General features: G+C 42.7%; 1 protein-coding gene across 2 annotated transcripts in view; it reads right to left on the bottom strand.

Annotated features, from left to right (window-relative positions):
• Window positions 1-22926, bottom strand: part of FLT3 (fms related receptor tyrosine kinase 3) — a 76268-nt gene that overhangs the window by 31487 nt on the left and 21855 nt on the right. For both annotated transcript variants that reach the window (XM_027116609.1, XM_027116610.1), the window contains exons 2-9: window positions 20002-20123; window positions 13744-13946; window positions 10989-11104; window positions 7109-7238; window positions 4877-5004; window positions 4409-4548; window positions 4159-4312; window positions 2987-3155 (exon numbers count right to left, since the gene is read on the bottom strand). In XM_027116609.1, coding sequence (XP_026972410.1) covers window positions 2987-3155; window positions 4159-4312; window positions 4409-4548; window positions 4877-5004; window positions 7109-7238; window positions 10989-11104; window positions 13744-13946; window positions 20002-20123 — 1162 coding nt within the window. The remainder of the gene's footprint in view (window positions 1-2986; window positions 3156-4158; window positions 4313-4408; window positions 4549-4876; window positions 5005-7108; window positions 7239-10988; window positions 11105-13743; window positions 13947-20001; window positions 20124-22926) is intronic.

Here is a 22926-nt window from a genome sequence, read left to right as displayed (position 1 = left end):
GTTATGAACTCACTGTTGGGATTCAACACAAAAAGAGGTTAACTTTGAATGAGAGGTACACATCACTATAGAAATCAGGATCTGCCCTGATTTATTCATTTAGCTGCCTCCAGAAGATAACTACTTGGGGTCAGGGGTGCAGAGTATGATCATGGGATGAAACAAGATTAACTAGCCCACTAGATTGCTCCAAAACCCATAGATCAGAGACACAGTCCTCTAATTAGTGAGTCTGTCAAATCTTAAGAATTGTGCCAGATGTCACCAGCACAAGCAGCAATGACCTCGCAGGTGGCCCCTGGCACTTAAATGTGCCTGTATAACTTGAGGGGGTTGGGGGGAGACATCCCCTTATTCACGTTTGTAGCCCCTTATGGCATTGAGATCATCAAGAAGACATTAAAGGAATATTTGTTGAACTAAATGGAATGGATCCTCTATCTCTTTGAATCAGGTTCAAAAGAGAATCCGGTAGAACTAAGAGCTTCTCTGACAGGGGGTCACAATACAAAGAAGGATGGGGAAAGTGACGGCACTGACATCCTGAACACAGGTAGTCAACTCAACTAACAGGAGAGGGGCTGACCCCCTGCCTTCCACTTTCAAAAGTTTGATGGTTCAGCATAAGGGCTTATGACAATGGGGTGACCCCTCCACGGCAGTGGTCCTCAACCCCAGGCAATTTTTTCTCACCAGGGGACTTTCTCACCAGGGAGGTATTTTTGGTTGTCACAACTTGGGGTAGTGGTGCTACTGACATCCAATGGGTGGAGACCAGGGACGTTGCTAAACATCCTATCATGCATAGGAGACCCCCAGAATGAAGGATTACCCGGCCCAGGATGTCAACAGCCTGCTGTTGAGAATCCCTGAATTAGGGGACTACGTGTCCGTCCAAAGGTTGCTTTCTTAATTACTTGAAAAATGAATGCTTCGCACATTAGGAGGTTTGGGTGAGAAGGCAGACGATGCCATGTAAACCCTGCGTTACAGCTCTTCTTAAAAAAGCAAACAAGGGTCAGTCACAAATCACTTTGGGGTATAGAACAGCGCAGTCATCAGGAAACAAACGGAAGAATCAAGATGAAAAGAGCTTATTCTGACTCTTCACCTAGACCCGTGCTATCCAATAGGAATATAAACAAGCCGCTTCGGGCTCCCCTGGTGGCGCAGTGGTTAAGAATCCGCCTGCCAATGCAGGGGACATGGGTTCGAGCCCTGGCCCGGGAAGATCCCACATGCCGCGGAGCAACTAAGCCCGTGTGCCACAACTGCTGAGCCTGCGCTCTAGAGCCCGTGAGCCACAACTACTGAAGCCCGCACGCCTAGAGCCCGTGCTCCGCAACAGGGGAAGCCACCGCGATGAGAAGCCCGTGCACCACAATGAAGAGTGGCTCCCGCTCGCCGCAACTAGAGAAAGCCTGCGCGCAGCAACGAAGACCCAACGCAGCCAAATATAAATAAATAAATAAATAAATGAAATTTATTAAAAAAACCAAACAAGCCACTTATGTAATTTTAAAGTTTCCAATTAGCTATCTAAAAAGTAAAAAGGAGTAAATGGTAATAATAGATTTTATTTAACTCAATATATCTAAAACATTGTCATTTTAACATAAAATCAAGACAAAAGTTATCGAGGTATTTTACATTTTGTTTGTCATACGAAGGCTTCAAAATCTGCTGTGCATGTTACAGCCACACAACATCTCCATTGGGACCAGCTGCATTTCAAGCTCCCAATAGCCATATGTGGCTGCCGGCTACTGTACTGAACAGCACAGATCCAGACCCGTGATGGGAATCACCAGAGGTTCTCATTAACAATGTGGAACCTGGGGGGACTTCCCTGATGGTCCAGTGGTTAAGCCTCCGTGCTTCCACTGCAGGGGGCGTGGGTTCAATCCCTGGTCGAGGAACTAAGATCCTGCATGCCAAGTGGTGCAGCCAAAAAAATAAAAAGAAAAATGCAGAATCTGGGATCGTGCCTCGATTTTAGTTCAGCATGTTTGGAACGGGAGTCAGGAATCCACTGACTCTGATTCAGTGATTCAGCTGATTCCTTTACAGTGGTTTATGGACCCGTTATTGAGCATCAGTGATTGACTCTCGACCACTGACTCGCTGGAGAGATGACAGGTACCTCTCAGCTCACAGTCTATCCTGAAACCCTGTTACCTAGGATTAGTTTTAAGAGATAAGGGGTATCACAGCCATAGGAAATACAAGGAAGAGCTGTTTTTTGGGGGGGGAGAGAGATAAATTAGGAGTTTGGGATTAACATATACACACTACTATATGTAAAATAGTTAAACAACAAGGACCTATTGTATAGCACAGGGAACTGGACTCAGTATCTTGTAATAACCTATAATAGAAAAGAATCTGAAAAAGAATATATATGTATGTATGTATGTACAAACGAATCACTGTGCTGTACACTTGAAACTAACCCAACATTGTAAATTAACTATACTTCAATTTAAAAAAAAAGAGAGTTCTTTTTTTTTTTTTTTTTCCAAAGAGAAACTTGACTGCAGTTGGACAAATCCCCAGGAAAATAAGATTTTCCTTCAGCACTCATCATTGGGCTATTTCTGCATTTATTTTTGAAAACTTAAATCAACACACCTATAGGTAGTGTTTTCCTGTTTTTAAGGGGTTTTACTTCCTCAGTCATCTGCAAACGGGCTGAGAGAGGCTCCGTGTACCAATAGTATGTACCCTCAAATGGGAAGTAGCAATCTGGTGACTCAGAAAATGCCAGACTCAGACTGATATGATCCTTTCCATTTTTCGTGCAGTGGGTTACACTATCTGAACCGATGAAAGTGCTGTTACTGTGTCCTCACATCTGCCGTTTGCTTTCTCGCCTTCAATGTCAACGTCACAGCGCATAAACTTATAATACAAAACCGCTCTTCTCGAGGGCAACCAGAAGGGTTGTGCCGAGAGTGAGGATGTGTCCCGGGCTGAGTTTGCTCACCTGTACCCGTCATCCAGGCCACTTTGCTCACAAGGAAATGCTTTTCGAGAGAAGGTCCACGTACATCTGATTTGTGGGTATGCTTTAAACCTGACAGAAAAACAAAACTCTTCATACTGGTCAATTTCATAATCTTCACTTGATTTGGAAGCGTTTATAAATCCCTTTTCTGTTAAAAAAAATGCATTTTTAAGTTAGATAATGAGATTCATATGGAGGAAATATATTGAGAGGATAAATCAATTTTTATTCAGCAGTTTTATGCAAGAAAACTCAGATTTGATAGTTTAACAAGAAACGCAGGAGTCCTGTCCCCATTGATAAGCCTGAGCATGTCACCTTCTGATTCCTCTCAGCATTAGATGCAAATAATTGACACTCTTCCCAAGGAAATGTATAAGTAAACCTATAGATTTTGCTGACAAGTTCAAGGGCTTGAAGGGCTTCCCCCCAGCCTGGCCAACCATGGACACAGAGGGGCCCACTGACGATCCCTGTCCTCAACCAGAATGGCCCCCTCGTGACACATCCCGCATAAAATAATCTCAGGTCACAAATAGAATAGTCTAGCCAGAGATATTCACAAGGTTTCCCTATGGAACACTTCCTTATTAGTTGAATAAGAGGATCCCTTCACTTCTTAGCATTTTCATGATGGCCGAAGGCTGCCACCTACTCCAAGATTACATAAAGCGTGATTATTGTCAGATCCTACAGAGCCCACCCAAACTTCCATGCATCTAAGTGCGTGTCCCACCCTCTCAGCCATTGCTCTCTACCCCTGAGAGGCAGTTCTCAGGTAGTTCTTAGAACAAGTGCTTAATAAGGGTCGAGTTTGTGTCTGGTTCTCTGCCAGGTCTGGGAGTATAGGATAGAAGGGATTATTCCTGTCCTTAGGAAACTTCCAGCCTACTGGAAGACAAAAATCCACAAACAGAGGGTCACATTACAACGTGCTACCTGCAAAGACAGTGGCATTCAAGCGGGCTTGGTTTAACCAGAAAAGGAAAGGAAGGGGCAGCTTGTACTTACAAAACTCCCCTAATTCAGTTTCTTTCTCAGCTTTTTGATACTAACATTATACTGAAAGCAGAATTTGCAGTACCTGCCCTACATTCCACACTAAAACAACTAAAAACGTGAGTACAGGTTACGTGCGCAGCCCGCATTACCTAGGATGGTGACCAAAGCTGATTTACTGGGATGCTCTGAAGAGGAGCAAGTGTAATAGCCAGTGTCGTTTCTTCCCACTGATGATACAAAAGCAAACAGAATCCGTATCATAGTTCTGTTTGTGGAATAGGTACTCATCTCAAAGTAGCTGCCCTAGATTTTAATAAAACAGAGTTTGAATGGAGTGATTTCCACCTGGACTCTTGGTTCATTTTTCTGCATTTTCAGGATGGAAGCTCATCCTCTCACCTCTTCCAGTGCTTTATTCTCTAATTCCCAGCTGAGCCCGAATCCATGGTTCACATGAACAGCTTTGCACCTTATCCATAAGGGTTCCCCTACTTTAAGAAATAATTGTGGCGGTGTGGTCTGAGGAGTTTGGTTTAGATCTAGAAGATGAAAACACCCCAGGTAAGAAAAATAGTGATTTTTTTTTTTCCTCATCACAAGATATATCCTGAACATTCTGCAGAACAAAGATTTTGATGGCATCTCAAATGTTCCCAACCATCTCAAAATAAAAGAGTCTTTCAGAGACCGACAAGGCTCTTATGAAGAAATGAGCACTCACAGAAATCTAAATATTACACTGGAAATGGCCTGAAGGAGCTATAGAATGTTTGAAATTGAGTAAGGACCTAAGGGGTGATGATTAGTCCCAGCTCATCTCTAAGGAACACTCCCTGAGAACAGAACAACGTGATGCTATGGTCTTACCAATAGTGAAGAGTTTCGTACATTCCCTGCCCAGCTCATTTCTTGCACAGCACCTTATGTCTGTTCCAAATAACTCATGGAGTACACTTGCCTCCTTTGTAATGACAGCTGGACTTTCTCCTTTACAGCTGCAATTAAAAAATAAATGTCAGTACCATTTTTTTTTTTTTTTTTTAAGATTCCATATATATGGGTTAGCATACGGTATTTGTTTTTCTCTTTCTGACTTACTTCAGTCTGTGTGACAGACTTTGGTGCTTTGCGATGACCTAGAGGGGTGGGATAGGGAGGGTGGGAGGGAGGTTCAGGAGGGAGGGGATATGGGGACATGTGTATGCACATGGCTGATTCACTTTGGTGTACAACAGAAACTAACACGGTATTGTGAAGCAATTATACTCCAGTAAAGATCTATTAAAAAAATAAATATCAGTTGATTAAACATCTTTTAAAATTACAAATGAATGTTCAGGAGAAGAACCAAATTAAAGGTTCTAGATTTTAAGAGCCTGATAAGAAAGCAAAGACAGGAGCAGGTCACAAGGCAAACCAATTCACAACTAGTTAGTAATTCCTCATCTCACCCAATTAGAATAACACTAGAGAGAATCACATAATAAAACAGTTTAAAAGCCTTTGTGTTTGGTGACCTCTTGGTTGTTAAAGAGAGAGAAAGAATGGAAAAATTGAGAAAAGACAGAAAAGGGGGAAAAAAGAGAAAATGGAGAAAAGGAAAAGCATGATTAGGTTTTAATACAGCTTAACAAGGTGTAGGTACGCTTTCTTTGAAGCTCTGAAAAGGACAACCAGTGAGAGGGAGAGAGGCCACAGTTGCAAATGTCCCCAGAGTCCCCGGAGCTCACAGAGGAGAGGGCAGTGTCACTTGAGGGGTGTCAGCCACACCTCGGGATTTGAGGGACCACCTCCCCTCTCCCGCCTCCTTAACCATCACCTTTCCCAAAGCGGATACGGCTATTGGACTCTGTGTATAGTCACATTTCTTCTCTTTATCACTTTAGTCAAATGTATTCTCGTCTTTGTTTATGCATTACTCCTTGAGTTTTTGTTTTTTAATTATAAGACAACAATAACTATGTTTATTTTGGAAAATCCAGGAAAACCCAAAGAAAAGAATATTAAATTGCCCACATTCCTACCACCATGAGATAACAACGGTTACTATTTTGCTGTGTGTAGCTTTCTAATCTTTTCTTTTCTGTGCGCGTGTGACGTATACATCTATAGGTAATCTCTTTTTCTTGTTCGTTTAAAATTTGGGATCCGCTCATATTATTTGGTAACCTGATTTTTCACTTTTTCTCCTTCTCTTTAGTTCCCTTTTTCAATAAAAGTGGTTTGGTAAATTTTAACTGGTTCAAATGGCATGAACCGTTACTTTGTGAGCACTTAGCTATGACGCATGAAAAACAAAAGTGAACATTTATATGGTACTTACTATCTGCCAGGCACTGTTCTATGCGCTTCACATGTACCAGTTCATTTACTCATCAGAGCGATTGTATTAAGGTAAGTACTGCTCCCACCCGCATTCTTCTGATAGGCGGGGAGGGGTTAAGTAACTTGCCCAAGGCCACACAGGTATAAGCAAAGCAGGGTTCAAACCCAGGCAGATTCTACATCCCTAAACAATCGTATTAAACTGCTCTTAGAGTAAACAACATAATCACAAATTAAACATTTATTCACAGGGAATTTCTTACTTATAGGGAATTATACACTAAAAGCTGGACCTTTCTTTTTCCCCAACCAAATGCTCAGGGAGTCGACAAGCGTGTAACTTAAAAGGGCTTTTATTCGTGTCATGTGATATCCAGGGAGGGTCCTACAGGTCAGTGACGTGACAGACGAGGCGCTCCAAAGGGCTCGTCACTAAGGTGTCCACCACCATCCTCCCTGGGAAGCCCACACCAATCATTCTTTAAAAAGTCAACGTTTCCTGGGCTTCCATGGTGGCGCAGTGGTTGAGAGTCCGCCTGCCGATGCAGGGGACACGGGTTCGTGCCCGGGTCCGGAGCCTGTGCTCCGCAACGGGACAGGCCACAACAGTGAGAGGCCCGCGTACCGCAAAAAAAAAAAAAAAAAAAAAAAAAAAAAAGCCAACGTTTCCTGTTAACAGGGTGATAAATTGTACAGACAGTATGATGTCAACTATATTAGAAAGAGACCGAAAAAGTAAAGTCATAAAAGCAGTTCTCTCTCCACATGTCATACCTGTCACTCTGTGAATCGCAGAACACCCATTCCACGGTTGGTTCTGGAATGCTCTCCGAGATGCAGACCAGGGCATCCTGATTTTCCAGTTTTCTAAAGTAAGGTCTCCTTAACGTGTAAAGCAGCGTATCTAAAGCATCATAAATTATTAACGTTTTAATATTAAAAATGTTTCTTATTATAAACATTAAAAAAAAAATAACTGTCTTAGCAACCTCCTCAAAAGAAGAATTCTGCACCATTAAAAAAGTTAACCTTTTGTGCCGTAGCGGTGTCTTCTGCTCCACTCCAAATATATATAATAACATATCCCTCCTCACCAATATATTAAATTCGACTCTGGCTGAAATGCTAAATTTAGCATTTATTCTCGTAGCTAATGTCTTTGGGTATTTCATGAATCCAAAGACAACTAACGTTTAGTGGAGTGAAGCCACGTAAAAACACAAATATCAGTATGCATGGGAAAAAGAAAAGTAGAAATAACATAAAGTTTATAACACATACTTATATAGTTTAAGACCCAACTTTCTTCCCATAATTGTATCTAGAACTAGGCAGAAATAGAGTAGGATGCAGGTAGAATTGGAACAGAGTTGAGAGGCTTGGTTCAGCCTCCTGTTCACATTGGACCCTCACACCTCCCCCCTCGCCCCTTCTCCCCCTCCCCTCCCTTCACATATAAACTCTCTGCTTCTGCTCGGACCCCTTGGGAACAGGAGTTCATGACCTCCCAGAGTTGATCCTCCCATTTTTCAACAAACCTTTTCTTCTTTTCCAAAGAAAGTTTCCCATGCTAAATTTCAATCTTCCTCCTTATAATAAATTCTGTTTAAAAATAGTATCTAATACTTTATATATATGTATATACATAGCGAAGAATATATGACGAGTTAATTTTGAAACATAATAATAAAAGCGAATACCCGTGGACCCACGCTCAACTTAATAACCAGAATAATAACAAACATCTTTGAATCTGCTTTTGTCCTGCTTCTCCTTGTCTCTCAAGCCTAGGTTAACTTTATCCTGAATTTTCTGTTTATCGTTCTCATACTTTTACACGTATTTCACCACATAGATGTGTGGCCCTAAACAATACACTGGTTTCTTTTGTTTGTTTTTGAGCTTCAACCTACGGCATCACTCAGTATGCAGTCGTTCACAACTTCAGTTTACGTTTTTAAGATTCGTCCATGGTTTTGCATGTAGCTATGCTTAATTCATTTTGCTGCCACTACATTGTGTTCCATGGGTGGATACATCACAATCTATTAGTCCATTTTCTTGCAGTGGACATTTGGGTTGTTTCCTGTATTTTGTGTCACCAACAATGGTGCTATGAACATTTTGGGCGTTCCTAGTGAGGCAGGTGTGTTAAGTTTCTTTACAATATACCTAGGAGTGCAACTGCTGGTCCATATAGTGTGAGCCCTTCTGCTTTACACATAATGACAATTTGTTTTCAACAGTCTCCTGGGTATAAAACGGTATCTCACTGTGGCCCTAATTTGCATGTCTCAGTTATTAATTTAATATGTTTACTGACAATAGTGAAATGCCTACTCATGTCTTTTGTTCATTTTTCTACTGGTTTTTTTCTTATTGATTTATAGAAGTTCTTTACCTATTATGGCTATTCATCCTTTGTTGATTATGTGACTTCCAAACATCTTTTCCCATTTTCTGGTAGTTTTTACTTTCTCTCCCTGTAATTGCTGACCATTGGTCCCAATTTTACCCTCTAGAGCAATTTTGTTTTTCAAGTGAAGTTTGTTGCCCCATGAAAATCCTTCAAATATTTAAAATCAAATGCGGAGGTCAAGGGATATCATTATCATCGAAGGCATTTTAACTAGTTAGCCCAGGTTTCCTGACTCATGCCAGAAGGGTTTCCTCTACGTTACACTGCAATCAATCTTCTTCTCTCCTCAAAAATATTTCCTTCTCTCCGCTAAACATTCTTAATTCCCTCAGCTGCTCCTAATCAAGGAATTCTAAGATCTTCACTATTCTGGTTGCTCTGTTTTGTCAATATTCACCTGAAAAAACTGTAGAACTGAAAAGAGTAATTTTCCATTAATTTCCTTTACCCAGACATTACATTTTCGTGAACGCTGCCAAGGTTCAGATTTCCTTTTTTAGCAACCATGCCATACTGTTGGTTCGTAGTGAACTTGTGGTTCACTAAACCCTTTCCTCTTTTTCACGCTGACTGTTGCCAAGTCTACCCCACCTGATTTTTTTTGAATCCCACCACCCAGCAGCACGTTAAAAACAGTTACAACTAACTTGAATGATTGCTGTGCTATTTTTACATTGTAAATCTTAAGTGAAAAGAAGTTACCCTAAATAAAGAGAGCAGATGCCCATTTATTTTATACAAATTCAAGTATAAACACTTGACAAAAAAAAAAAAGAGAGAGAGAGAGAGCAAGAAATCTCTTAGTCTCTTCCAACCTGAGGATTTACTGTCCCACAGAGGGGGGGTCGGGGACTGGGGAGGGGACAGGGAAAAAGACCAAAATCAAAGAGAAACAAGAGGTACCTCTTGACTTCTGACCTTCTAGGGCTCTGGTCCTATAAATATCAGAGTAATTGAAAGGCTTTTCAAAACAAATGTTGACCGATTTGGACTCTGCTGGGGTTTTGCCCGACAGGCTGACTTTGGAACCTAACACCCTGTCCCCAGCCCTGGTCAGATGACACTTGGGGGAATCGAAACGGCCACGAGTGCTCTTCTGTTCGCAGCTCTGAGTGCGAGACCCAGTGCGGTGTGGCCCAGAGTGTGGACCTGGCCACGCTCAGCCTCGGGCTGTCGTGCCCATTTCCACACCTCTCAGCAAGCCGTTCACCTGCGATGGTGGGTGCAGAACAGCCTCGGCCAAAGGGAGCCGTGGTTCCCCTGAGCCCCGCACCTCTGTGGGCTGGACACACGTGCACCACAGCCTCCGCCTGGCAAGACACACCAAGGCGTAGCCCGGGAGCTTGCTTTAAAATGGATAAACCCAGAGTTTCTGGAGCACTGCCCTGGCCCCTAAAGGCAGCGGGACCCATGTGAATGCCTCCACCGCTAGTCCCCGTTTGTCATGTGGGGTAAAGCAGCCAGTGGGTACAGGGCTGAGTCCACACAACCGCAGGCCTGCGCGTAAGTGGGTGGAAAGAAGTAGAAGCCAGGAGACACGCAGACGGTGGTTCAGCCAACTGCACAGCTGCTTCCCTGGGTGAGAACTTCCGCGTTGTTCCTGATGGTCTGCGTAGCGATCTGGTGTTTGTATGAACACAGGAGCCGCCAGGTCCATGTGGTTATTTAAATGGAATTTTTACTTGATTAAAATGAAAACTTTGGTCACGCTGGCCACATTTCAAGTGTCCACCAGCCACATGTGGCCAGTGGCTACCTTACTGGACAGAGCAGACAGACGTTCTCATCGCCTCAGACCGCTCTGCTGGATAGCTCTAAGCTCTTGACATCCTGAGGTGTGTATGGGTATCCCCATTTCACAGATCAGAACACTGAGGCTCAGAGAGACTACGTGACCTGCCCAAGGCGGTCGTATCAGATCCAGAATAAGAACTCAGGCCTTCTGACTCCATGGTCAAGATGCTTTCCACTTCTTCCCTGTCATCCATCCGTCGCTGAAAGAAACGGGGAGCCAGAAAATAGAGGATGCCCTGGGTTCTGAAGAGCATTCACCCTCACCATCCGTGGGTCACGTCAGGATCTCAACAGGCGATGGGGTGGTTGCAGTGAGTTCAATTAATTCAACTACGTATTGAGGGAAACCTGGCTCATGTGTCTGGGGAAGCCGGTAAGAGCTCTTGGGTCCTAACTGCTCCTTTAGAATATTGAGGGTACCGAGTAGCAAACAGCACTTACTTCTTATACTCACTGTAAACAATACTGTGTAATTGGTGGCTTCACTCTGAATAAAAAGTAGGTATTCTCCAGCCTGGGTTTCTGTCATTTTCAAAATGACCATGGACACAACTCCTCTGAAACACAAGAAAGAGAACTGGTTAATCTGGAAAACGTGTGAAACAAAAACCCTCGCATTTCACACTGAGTCAGAAGGTGGCTGGGCGCCTCTGGTCCACCTCGGTGGAGAACGCAGCTCCCGTCCTGTGCCAGCGCTCAGCCTGGGCCTCGTTAGCTTCACCTTGACCTTTATCCAGTCCCTCCCTTGGGAGTGAGCACCTTCACCTCATGCTGCCCAAGCCCCTCGGAGGGAAAACTCCGACCAAAAACGTATAGACTTGGTGGGACGCCTTCCTTGGCAGTAGTGGACCATTCCTGCCAATGACAAACCATCCCCCACGGGCATAGCTGCCGGCCACCCGGCCACCAGCCTCCGTGCCCCACGTGCAGAACCAGATGATGGTACAACCAAGACTCACTGACATCAAGAACAGTCTGTTTTGTGCCCCCCTCCCACCCCCTCTAGAGGAAAGAATTCAAGCAAAATCAGACACAAAGCATTTTCCTATGAGGTAGTAATTACACTGATATATCACAAAGGAGAGATGTCTCAATGTGAGTATTTCTAACTTTTCAGATACTTGGTCAAGATAAATTTGGCTAGGGGCATTCTCTTCAAAGAAACAACCTTGATGTGTGTTTGATATCTGTCCTCCTTAGCGCTTAGAATACTCTCTAGCAGTCTGTTGAGTAGTGTTGGATTTAAATGGACACTTTCTGACCTTTAGATGTTACTGCTCAACACTTGGCACCAGCTGGGAGAGTCTATGCAGAATCTCAGGCCCCGTCCACATCTACTGAATCGAAATCTGCGTTTGAACAAGACCCCAGGCAAACCAAGGGCACAGGATATTGGAACAGCCCTGATTTAGAGCTCCCAGCAGCGCAGTTCCAGAGTACTGGTGCTTGCATTCATATAGGCAGTAAATTAGTAAGAAATATATGTATTTTCTGCTTATGCAGGTACCCTGGGGATGTGCTCTCTCTCTCTGAACCTTCACTCTCCTGGTATCACGTGAGAACTCTTGGGCATATCATACAAAACTCTAAGACGGTTATCAAAGCTTAGGTGTGCAATCTGTCTGGCTATGAGTCTAAGCCCAGATTTAATTTCAGTAACTCTTTACTATGGAGAAGTTGCTAAAAATGTTTTGGTACTAAGTTAACTAATCCACATAAGACCTATGATTTGGGCTGCCTGTCCTAGAACAAAAAGGCAACCTCTTAGCAGAGTAAAAAGAACCCTACTTTTTTACTTTGCGTTTTTTGGCCTCAATCTAACAAGAACTGTGTGGCATCAGATTTTAATAAGATTACCAGAACATTTCTTTAAGTCAAAATTCTTAATAGAAGATTGCCTTTGGTTTAACCCCAAGAGAAAAGTAAGCAAAACAGAGAAGTGAGTAACAGGGCCTCAAAAGGGGAAAGGAAAATGAAGGTGCTCTAAGATTTAGAACCAAACTTCAGAATTATAGCTACTGTCCTGAAAATTACTTAAACATTGGTTTGACCTTAAAGACACAAATGTGAATACTTGGTACAAGTCAGTCACAGATGTTCTCCCGTGTCTCAGTCAGGTGGCATGGAACCCCCTTTGGGTCATTGAGGGGCCATTTCCTGCATTGCTCCTAGAAAGACAGTGGTTCTCCTACAGCTTCGGGTCACCTGAGCACCCCAAGAATTAGAGAATAAAGCACCTTAGAATTAGTAAGTGGGCATTTCAATGGCCTGTGCCCCTTGCTTCCTGCCCCACCTGGTCTCGGACAGCAGGGGGCAGCAGTCAGCCCAGGGTTAGATACAGGCTTGGTGGTCAATCTACAAACCTTGGCCATGATATCTTTCTGGATGGTGAGACCAACGTTCCCCACATACAGATCAATTTCTTACTAAAATGCTTTGTGGATATCACATATCATTGCAATTCTGCTCATCATATTGTGAAACAAACTAGGTAAAGCCAAGGGTTCTTCCCCAAGGATTTCCCAGAAAGAAGCTTCTCACTGCTTCAACTAGAAAGCTCCTTGCTACTTTAACCAGAACGGAATGAAAACTTCCTAAGTTTTTACCTTTAAGACAAAATCCAGTTTAAAAAACAAGCCCATCTTTAAAATCCCAAATACTCTTCACTATTTGTTTTACATTTTGCCAGTCATCACTGCTTTCTTAGGCCCTAAATATACCTATACATCTGTATATAAGTTTTTAAATGAATAGACTTTATTTTTTAGAGCAATTTTAGGTTTATGGAAAAATTAAGGAGAAAAAAAAATTAAGCAGAAAGTACAGAGAGATCCTGCATACACCCTCGCCCCACTCCCACCCCTCACACACAGCTTTTCTATTAGTAACATCCTGCATAGGTGTGGTGTATTCGTTACAACTGATGAACCAATACTGGTATTAACTAAAGTCCCCAGTTTACACTGGGGTTCACCTTTTGTGTCGTTTGTCCTATGGGTTTTGACCGCTGCAAAAGGTCATGTATCCATGCCTTAGCTATTTTTTAGTTTATTTTCTTTCACTGGAAATAAGAGTTACAGTGAACATGTACAGAGATTGGAAAAGAAACTCTAAATGAAGCAAGAAGGTCTCTGTATGGCAAGAAACTATTCCTCCAAAAATCCTGACGGTTGCACATTGCCCCGCCCCTGCTTACCTGTTTTGTAAATCAAATTGTGGCTGGCAATTCAGGGAGCTGTGTTTAAAGACCCAGAGACAGGAAATGTTCCCCGGGGTGGTGACCAGCACTTGCAGTGTGATGGATGCGGTCACGTCCACCTCCACAGTGGCCGCTTCGTAGACTGCCTCTGTGCTCTCGGGCCTCAAGGCACAGTCCAGGTCTTCCCGGGATTCTGATGCCTATGTCATAGACAAAATGATGCGAATTCACTACAAGTGCACGTTCAATGCATCTTCTTCTTAGCTGGAACCTTTATCAAATAAACACATGTTGACCTATGACACACAACAGCCAAGCACATCATAACCCACTGAGGATCATCATGTCTGACCAAAATGCCTATAAATTACAAGTCTCTAAAGAAAAGACAGATAATTGTAGGCTGCATTTCGAAAATGTTTTATAGACTGTTATGGGTTGAACTGTGTTCCCCCCAAATTCTTTTTTTTTTTTTTTGGCTGTGCCATGTGGCATGTGGGATCTTAGTTCCCTGACCAGGAATCGAACCCGTGCCCCCTGCAGTGGAAGCTCGGAGTCCTAACCACTGGACCACCAGGGAAGTCCCCCAAATTCATATGTTGAAGTCCTAACCCCCAGTACCCCAGAATGTGACCTTATTCAGAACCGGGCCTTTACAGAGGTGATCCCGTCAAAATGAGGCCATTAGGGTGGGTTCTAATCTTATGACTGATGTCCTTATAAGAAGAGGAAATTTGGAGAAGACAAGCACACGGGGAGAACGCCCTGTGAACATAAAGATGGCCATACAAGCCAAGGAGAGAGGCCTGGGACAGATCCTTCCTTCACAGCCTCAGAAGGAACCAAGCCTGACGACATCTAGATTTTAGCCTCCAGAACTATGAAACAATAAATTTCCGTGGTTTAACTCACCCAGTCTGAGACTTTGTTATGGCAGCCCTCACAATCACAAACTAATATACAGATAATAATCATAAAATTAAAGCACATAGGTATAGGGAACTCCTTGGTGTCCAGTGGTTAGGAGTCCGTGTTTTCACTGCTGGGGGCCCAGGTTCGATCCCTGGTCAGGGAACTAAGATTCCACAAGCCGCGTGGCTCGGCCAAAGAAAAACAAAAACAAAAAAGGAATACATAGGTATATGTTTTTGTGATTACTGGTATGCAGATAAGCATCTACATAGTAATAGTAAATTAGTATCTGTGTTAGAGGGAACTTAAAAACTAAAATATTGGGTTGGCCAAAAAGTTCGTTCAGGTTTTTCCGTAAGATGTTACAGAAAACCCAAACACGCTTTGTGGCCAACCCAGTATGTTCTGGGCAGACATCCCCATAGGCTCATTGCCACCATCACACCCCTTGCCTGCTTTAAATAACTGAGATATATTGAGAGGACAGTGTGCTAGCAGCTTCTGCTGCTGGACCCCTCACCTCCTACCCCCCGACACATAGTGTAGCCCTCACACGTGTGTACGCACACGCACACACACACACACACACACACACACACACACAAGCTTCTGCAGGTGAAGAGCAGGGTAGGGTAGCTCTTCTGCTACTGACCATAAGCCATATTTCTGATTTTATTTGTTCATTTCTTCAGTTAGTATCTGGTGAGTTATTTAGTCAATATCTGATATGAGCTAGACCACCTGCTGGGTGCAATGGGGCTAGGGGAAAAAAGACACTGACCTTGTCCTTGAGTTTTGACTCTAATAGGAAGAAATAACTAAAAGTGAAATATGATGTGCCCCATAAACAGATACCGACTACTCTGAAAGGTGCATTTAAGTGCTCTGGACCTTCTGAGGAGAGAGAGGTGACTTCCAGGCTGGGATAGAGGGGGTGGGAATGCTTCACTGGAGTACAGCAATTGAGCTGGATCTTAAAAGAGGGACATAAAGTAAAATCAAACAGGGACTTCCCTGGTGGCGCAGTGGTTAAGAATCCACCTGCCAATGCAGGGGACACGGGTTCGAGCCCTGGTCCGGGAAGATCCCACATGCCGCGGAGCAACTAAGCCCGTGCGCCACAATTACTGAGCCTGCGCTCTAGAGCCCTCGAGCCACAACTACTGAGCCCACGTGCTGCAAGTACTGAAGCCCATGCACTCTAGGGCCCGTGCTCCACAACAAGAGAAGCCACCACAATGAGAAGCCTGTGCACCGTAATGAAGAGTAGCCCCTGCTCGCTGCAACTAGAGAAAGCCCGAGCGCAGCAGTGAAGACCTAATACAGCCACAAATAAATAGTTTTTTAAAAATTGAGTTATTAGGGCTTCCCTGGTGGCGCAGTGGTTGAGACTCCGCCTGCCGATGCTAGGGGACACGGGTTCGTGCCCCGGGCCGGGAGGATCCCACATGCCGCGGAGCGGTTGGGCCCGTGGCCATGGCCGCTGAGCCTGTGCATCCGGAGCCTGTGCTCCACAACGGGAGAGGCCACAACAGCGAGAGGTCCGCGTACAGCAAAAAAAAAAAAAAAAAAAAAAAAATTGAGTTATTAAAAAAAAAGTAAAAACAAACAAAACCCTGACATGCTAGGAGAAAATATTTGCAATGCATATTACAGATAAAGGAAATAAAGGGCTAATATCCCTAATATGTAAATAATTTTTTAGGGAATTCCCTGGCAGTCCAGTGCTAGGACTCCACATTCTCACTGCCCAGGACCCAGGTTCAATCCCTATTCAGGGAACTAAGATCCTGCAATCCTCACAACGCGGGCCAAAAAAAGGAAAAAATAAATTTTTTTTTAACATTGAGGGACACAGGAGCCAAAAGACAGAAAGTGGGAAAAATGGGAGAAAATGTAGAAAAATGGGAGAAAGAGGGACTTCCCTGATGGTCCAGTGGATAAGACTCCACGCTCCCAATGCAGGGGGCCGGGGTTTGATCCCTGGTCGGAAAACTAGACTCCACATGCCACAACTAAGAAGTCCGCATGCCGCAACTAAAGATCCTGCATGCTGCAATGAAGATCCCCCATGCTGTAACTAAGACCTGGTGCCGAAATAAATAAATAAACAATAAGGGGGAAAAGAAAAAAGAAAAAATGGGAAAAAGAAATGAATAGACAATTCACAAAAAAGCTGTAAAGAATGGCCCTTGAACATATGAGAAAACGTTCAAGCTCACTCATGATCAGAAAAACTCAAAACAACACTGAGATATCCCTTATCTATCAGGCTGGCACAAATTTTAAAGTATGACAACACATTTTGTCAGGGAGGCTGTGAGGAAACAGCTACTCTCACACATTGCTGGGGGAATGCAAACAGGTGCAACCCTTCTGCAGGGGAACTGGAATTCGGCAACACCTAACTGAACTACCGTGCACTTCACCCTCTGAGCCAGCAATCCTATTTTGAGGGCTATATCTCCAGCAATTAATTGCACCATCATTTACAGTTGTAAAATACTAGAAACCGCCAAAATGCTCATACATAGGAGATTGACTGAATAAACTATGGCCCATCCACACAATGGAGGACATAAAGAAGGATGAGGACAAACTCCATGAACTGATATGCAGTGATTTCCTGGATAGATTGTTAAGTGAAGAAAGCTAAGGGCAAAAAGTATCTACTTTCAAGTATGCTACCCCTCGCGTAAGAAGGAAGGAGATTAAGAAAATACACATGTATCTGCTCATTTGTGCACAAGAAACACAGGAATCATACAAAAATTCTAAAGGAACTGGTGAAGTTCAGGAGGTAGGTGGAAAAAGGATGGAAAGTTGGTAGTAGGCATGAAGAAGGCATGATACTTCTCTGAGTATATCTTTTTTTTTTAAATTTATTTAATTATTTACTTTTGGCTGCGTGTGGGTTTTCTCTAGTTGCGGCGAGTGGGGGCTACTCTTTTTTGTGGTGCACGGGCTTCTCATTGCGGTGGCTTCTCTTGTTGCAGAGCACAGGCTCTCGGAGAGCGGGCTTCAGTAGTTGTAGTTCGCGGGCTCTAGAGCACAGGCTCAGCAGTTGTGGCACACGGGCTTAGTTGCTTCCAGGCATGCGGGATCTTCCCGGACCAGGGCTCGAACCCATGTCCCCTGCATTGGCAGGCGGATTCTTAACCACTGTGCCACCAGGGAAGCCCTGAGTATATCTTTTAGTACATAGCTTTAGCTTTCAGGACCATAGTCATGTTGCACATACTCAAAAAAGTAAATCATTAAAGCCAACCAGGATATAGGGGGAACTCAAAATGGAATACAAACCAAGTGAAGTTAATTGTATCACAAATAACTAACATAACCAGAGTGAAGGTGGTGGGAAAGAAAAGAACGAACATAAATAACTTCGGAAAATAATGCTTTGGACACTATAAGGTCAAAGACAAAAAGAACTGCACACAAATACTGTATTCTGGTGTTGTATAACAATTACTAGGTCTTAATACAACCCTGAATATTGCATAAGAATATAATTTATACGACATAAAACACAATGCAGCACTTAATACTAGGAACTGAGATCAATCATCATTAATTTTTTTTAAAAAAAGCTTGTGTTTTATAAGAAAACACTTAAATGTGTGCAGCTATTTTCTCACATTGAAAAAACACTTAAAGGGACTTCCCTGGTGGTCCAGTGGTTAAGAATCCGCCTTCCAATGCAGGGGACGCAGGTTCGATCCCTGGTCGGGGAACTAAGATCCCACATGTCATGGGACAACTAAGCCTGTGCGCTCTGGAGCCCCCATGCCACAACTAGAGAGAAGCTCATGCATCACAACGAAGAGCCCGTGGGCCACACCGAAAGATACTGTGTGTCGCAACTAAGACCCGATGCAGCCAAATAAATAAATAAATATTAAATAAAAGACACTAAGACTTTAAATTGTCATAGCAAATAATATTAAATTTTTTCTTGTCTGCACAAAAATACTATGTATGCAAAATGCCTTAATTATTAATAAGTCAATGTGTTATGACACCAATATGTGTTAAAAAGTTAAACCAACCATGCTTCTGGCATAAAAAAGAATCATGTATTAAATCAGGAGTTTTAGGGTAATTCTCTGGTGGTCCAGGGAGCTGAACTCTGCCCTTTCACTGCCAAGGGCTTGGGTTTGATCCCTGGTCCAGGAACTAAGATCCCGCAAACCAAGTGGCACGGCCAAAAAAAAAAAAACAATCAGGAGTTTTACATGCATGTAGAAGGTTGTTATTGACGCCTATTTCACACTGCTTAAAATTTGAGAATATTTTTAATATCTCTGATTTTGGGAGGGAAGTGGGGGGTTCCAGGGCATCATGGCATGTGTCTACGTATTATACTTACGTTAAAGAAAACAGAGTGACTATATATCTGTATGAATCCTTAACTGGATAAAAGCCATAGAAGTGGCTAATTTATGTTCACTTTTTATTGTATATAGACTTTTAATATTTTCACTTCTCGGTTATTTAAGCTTCCTTCATTTGAGTAAATAGCTAGGCTGCGATAGATGAATAGCATGAAGAAGAGTAACGACAAACAAGGTTGGAACTTGGAGTCAGAGCCAGATTATGGAGCGACGTGCATGTCACTTGAAGCCGTGGGAAGACCAAGCCGGGCTGTAATGGATGTAGCCCTGCTTCAGGAAGACCCATGTGGCAGCCCTACGTGAGCTGAACTGTAGAAGGAAGAAGCCACTTATGATATTATTGTGACTATGAGGGCTGGAATTAGGGAAGTGGCAGGGGGACTAGGGAATATGAGGTGGTTACAGGAGAACTAGGAAAGAAAGGAAATTGACAAGACTTGGTAACTGACTGAATGTGAGGGCAAGGGAGAGGAAGCAGTCCAAAACGAGGCTGAGCTTTCAAGCCTAGGAACTAGACAGGGCCATAAACAGAAATCCATTAAAACAAGAAGATGCTTGGGGAAATAGAAATGAAATAAATTATACAGGTGTGTCTCAATGAGCAAATGGAAAAATCTACTTACCTAAATCCAGGAGACAGTTGGAAATTAGGGATTCAGGCTTGAGAGAGAAACCTGGCTTCTTTTTAAGGAGAAAGGGCAATTCCTGTTTCTTACTCATTCTAGTATCACTGTCCTTCCTGAATCTAAACCCAAAGAGAACAAGGCTCTTGATGGAATGGAGTGCCAGGTAGCAATGAGTAGAGACACTCATCTGTACCAGATATGAGTACATAGTATACTTAAATACACAAAAAAGAAAAGCCCATAAGCCATGGCAGGTGTCAATAGCTTACAAAGTATGGTCTCTAGAGAAAATAGCTAAAGTTGTCATTTTAATATTACTTTACCAAGGGATTCGATGGTGATGTCCCCACTGATGAATCATTGTTTCTATGGTTGATTAAAACACACTTGATCACAGGCAGATCTTGATTTCTGATAGTCTCAAATATCATTGTGGAAAAAACAACTGTAAAACAAAATAAAGACAATGATGTTGATCCATGCACACCTTAAAAAGAAAATACGTGTTTGTCTTACAACAAAACAAAATGTAATCAAGGGAGGGACTTCCCTGGTGGCGCAGTTGTTAAGAATCCGCCTGCCAAGGCAGGGGACACGGCTTCGAGCCCTGGTCTGGGAAGATTCCACACGCCGCGGAGCAGCAGCTAAGCCCGTGCGCCACAACTACTGAGCCTGCGCTCTAGAGCCCGTGAGCCCCAACTATTGAGTCCACGTGCCATAACTACTGAAGCCCACGCACCTAGAGCCCGTGCTCCGCACCAAGAGAAGCCACCACAATGAGAAGCCCGCGCACCGCAACAAAGAGTAGCCCCCGCTCGCCGCAACTAGAGAAAGCCCGCGCAGCAGCAACAATGAGGACCCAACGCAGCCAAAAATAAAAATAAATATTTTTTTAAAAAAAATGTAATCAAGGGAAAGTGGCCAACAGGAAAGTGTGTAGGAAATATAATTTCATAAAAGGTAAGTCTTACTATCAATCAGGAGTGGAGGTCCTTAGAGCAGTGTTTTCCAAGGGAACTTTCTGCATGATGGAAATATTCCTTAGCGCTGTTCAATAGGGTGGTCCTTAGCTGCATTTAGCATTAAGCATTTGAAGTGAGGCTAGTGCAGCTGAGGAACTGATTATTTGTATACCAGCCATTTTTTTCTTCTTTATGGTTTCCTGGTGCATATAAACATTATGTTTACACTATATTGTAGTCTGCTAAGTGTGCAATAGCATTATACCTAAGAAAACAATGTACGTACCTGAATCAAAAAATACACTCTTAAAAAAAAAATACACTCTTGCTAAAAAATGCTAACCATCATCTGAGCCTTCAGTGAATTGTAGTAATCACATCAAAGATCACTGATCACAGACCACCGTATCAAATATAATAATAATTTAAATAATTATTGAATAATTGAAATATTGTGAGAATTACCAATATGTGACACAGAGACACAAAGTAAGCAAATACTTTTGGAAAAATGGCGCCGACAGACTCACTCGAGGCAGGGTTTTCACAACACCTCAGTTTATAAAAAATGCAATATCTGCGAAGCACAATATAGCGAAATGCAGTAAAACAAGGTGTGCCTATTATCAGCAGTTCATTCCCTTTAATTGCTGGGGAGTAGTCTATTATATAGATATAACACAACATTTCAATTCATCCACCTGTTGATAGAATTTGGATTGTTTCTACTTTGGGCATCTTACAAATAAAGTTGCTATGAACATTGGTATAAAAGTCGTGGTTTGGATGTATGAGTTCAGATTCCTTGAATAAATACCAAGGAGTAGCATACCTCACTCCTGTGGGAGGTGTCTGTGTCACTTTTTAAGTAAGTACCAACTGTTCTCCAAAGAGGGTGTATCACTTTATATTCCTATTGGAGTGTATGAGAATTAGCTGTACCATGTCCTCACCAACGCTTGGTAGGATGAGAATTTTTAATTTTAGCCATTCCAAGAGGCATATTATATCTCATCATGGTTTTAATTTGCAACTGTATCCTTTCAGATGCTTGTATGACATCCTATATATTCTTTGGTAGTATGTCTGTTGCATCTTTTGTCTTTTAAAATTGGGTTGTTTATCTTCTTATTATTGAGTTTTGAGAGGCACCCCCCCCAGTTTTATTGAGATATTGTTGATATATAACACTGTATTAGTTTCAGGTGTACAACATCACAATTAGATATATGTATTTATTGTAATACGAGTACCACGATAAGTTCAGTTAACATCCATCAGCTCACACAGTTACTAAAGTTTTTTTCCTGTGATGAAAACTTTGAAGATCTACTCTCGAGATGTGGATGGACCTAGAGTCTGTCATACAGAGTGAAGTAAGCCAGAAAGAGAAAAACAAATATCATATATTAATGCATATATGTGGAATCTAGAAAAACGGTACAGATGAACCTATTTGTGGGGCAGGAATAGAGACGCAGATGTAGAGAACGGACATGTGGACACAGTGGGCAAGGGGAGGGTGGGATGAATTGGGAGATTAGGAGTGACATAAATACACTACCATTTGTAAAATAGATAGCTAGCAGGAACATGCTATAAAGCACAGGAAGATTAGGTCGGTGCTCAGTGACGACCTAGATGGGTGGGATGGGGGGGGGGGGGGGAGGTCCAAGAGGGAGGGGATATATGTATACATAGAGCTGATTCACTTCATTGTACAGCAGAAACTAACACGACATTGTAAAGCAGTTATACTCCAATTAAAAAATAAATAAACAAATAAATAATTAAATAAAGGTCTCTCTTAGCAACTTTCAAATATATAATAGAGTCCAGGTAGCCCCCACTTTTTGAAAGTTCACTTTACGCCACTTCACTTTTACAAAAGACCTGCATTAGCACCTGTTTTCACTAACTGAAAGAAATCTGAAGAGGATTTTTGCTTTTATGAAAAAAGGTGAAAAGCAAAAATAGCATCAGAGTTTGTTCGGTAGCGAGCTCTCATAGGGGTGGCTTGAACCCCAAGCAAGGAGAGTGGAACTGCCAAGCTCTTTCCCCAGAAACTATGCTCAGCATCTCACCATCAAGCCATCATAGCTTTGTACTGTGTCTGTGAGCATCTGTGCTTTATCTCCATTTATTCTGTGTATCTGTTTGCAAGATGTGTCCCTAAGTTAATAGCTTCTTCACTTTACACAATCTGAGCTTGCAAAAGGTTTCACAGGAATGCTCTATTTTCAGATAGTGGGGGAACCTGTATTGGTAACTATAGTTACCATCTTG

The sequence above is a fragment of the Aethalodelphis obliquidens genome, unplaced genomic scaffold (genome assembly GCF_003676395.1).
Source record: "Aethalodelphis obliquidens isolate GAN/ISIS:26980383/991018 unplaced genomic scaffold, ASM367639v1 scaffold16, whole genome shotgun sequence".
Taxonomy (NCBI): domain Eukaryota; kingdom Metazoa; phylum Chordata; class Mammalia; order Artiodactyla; family Delphinidae; genus Aethalodelphis; species Aethalodelphis obliquidens.
Note: the sequence above shows the minus strand (reverse complement) of the source record. Positions and strands in the feature narration are given on the sequence as shown.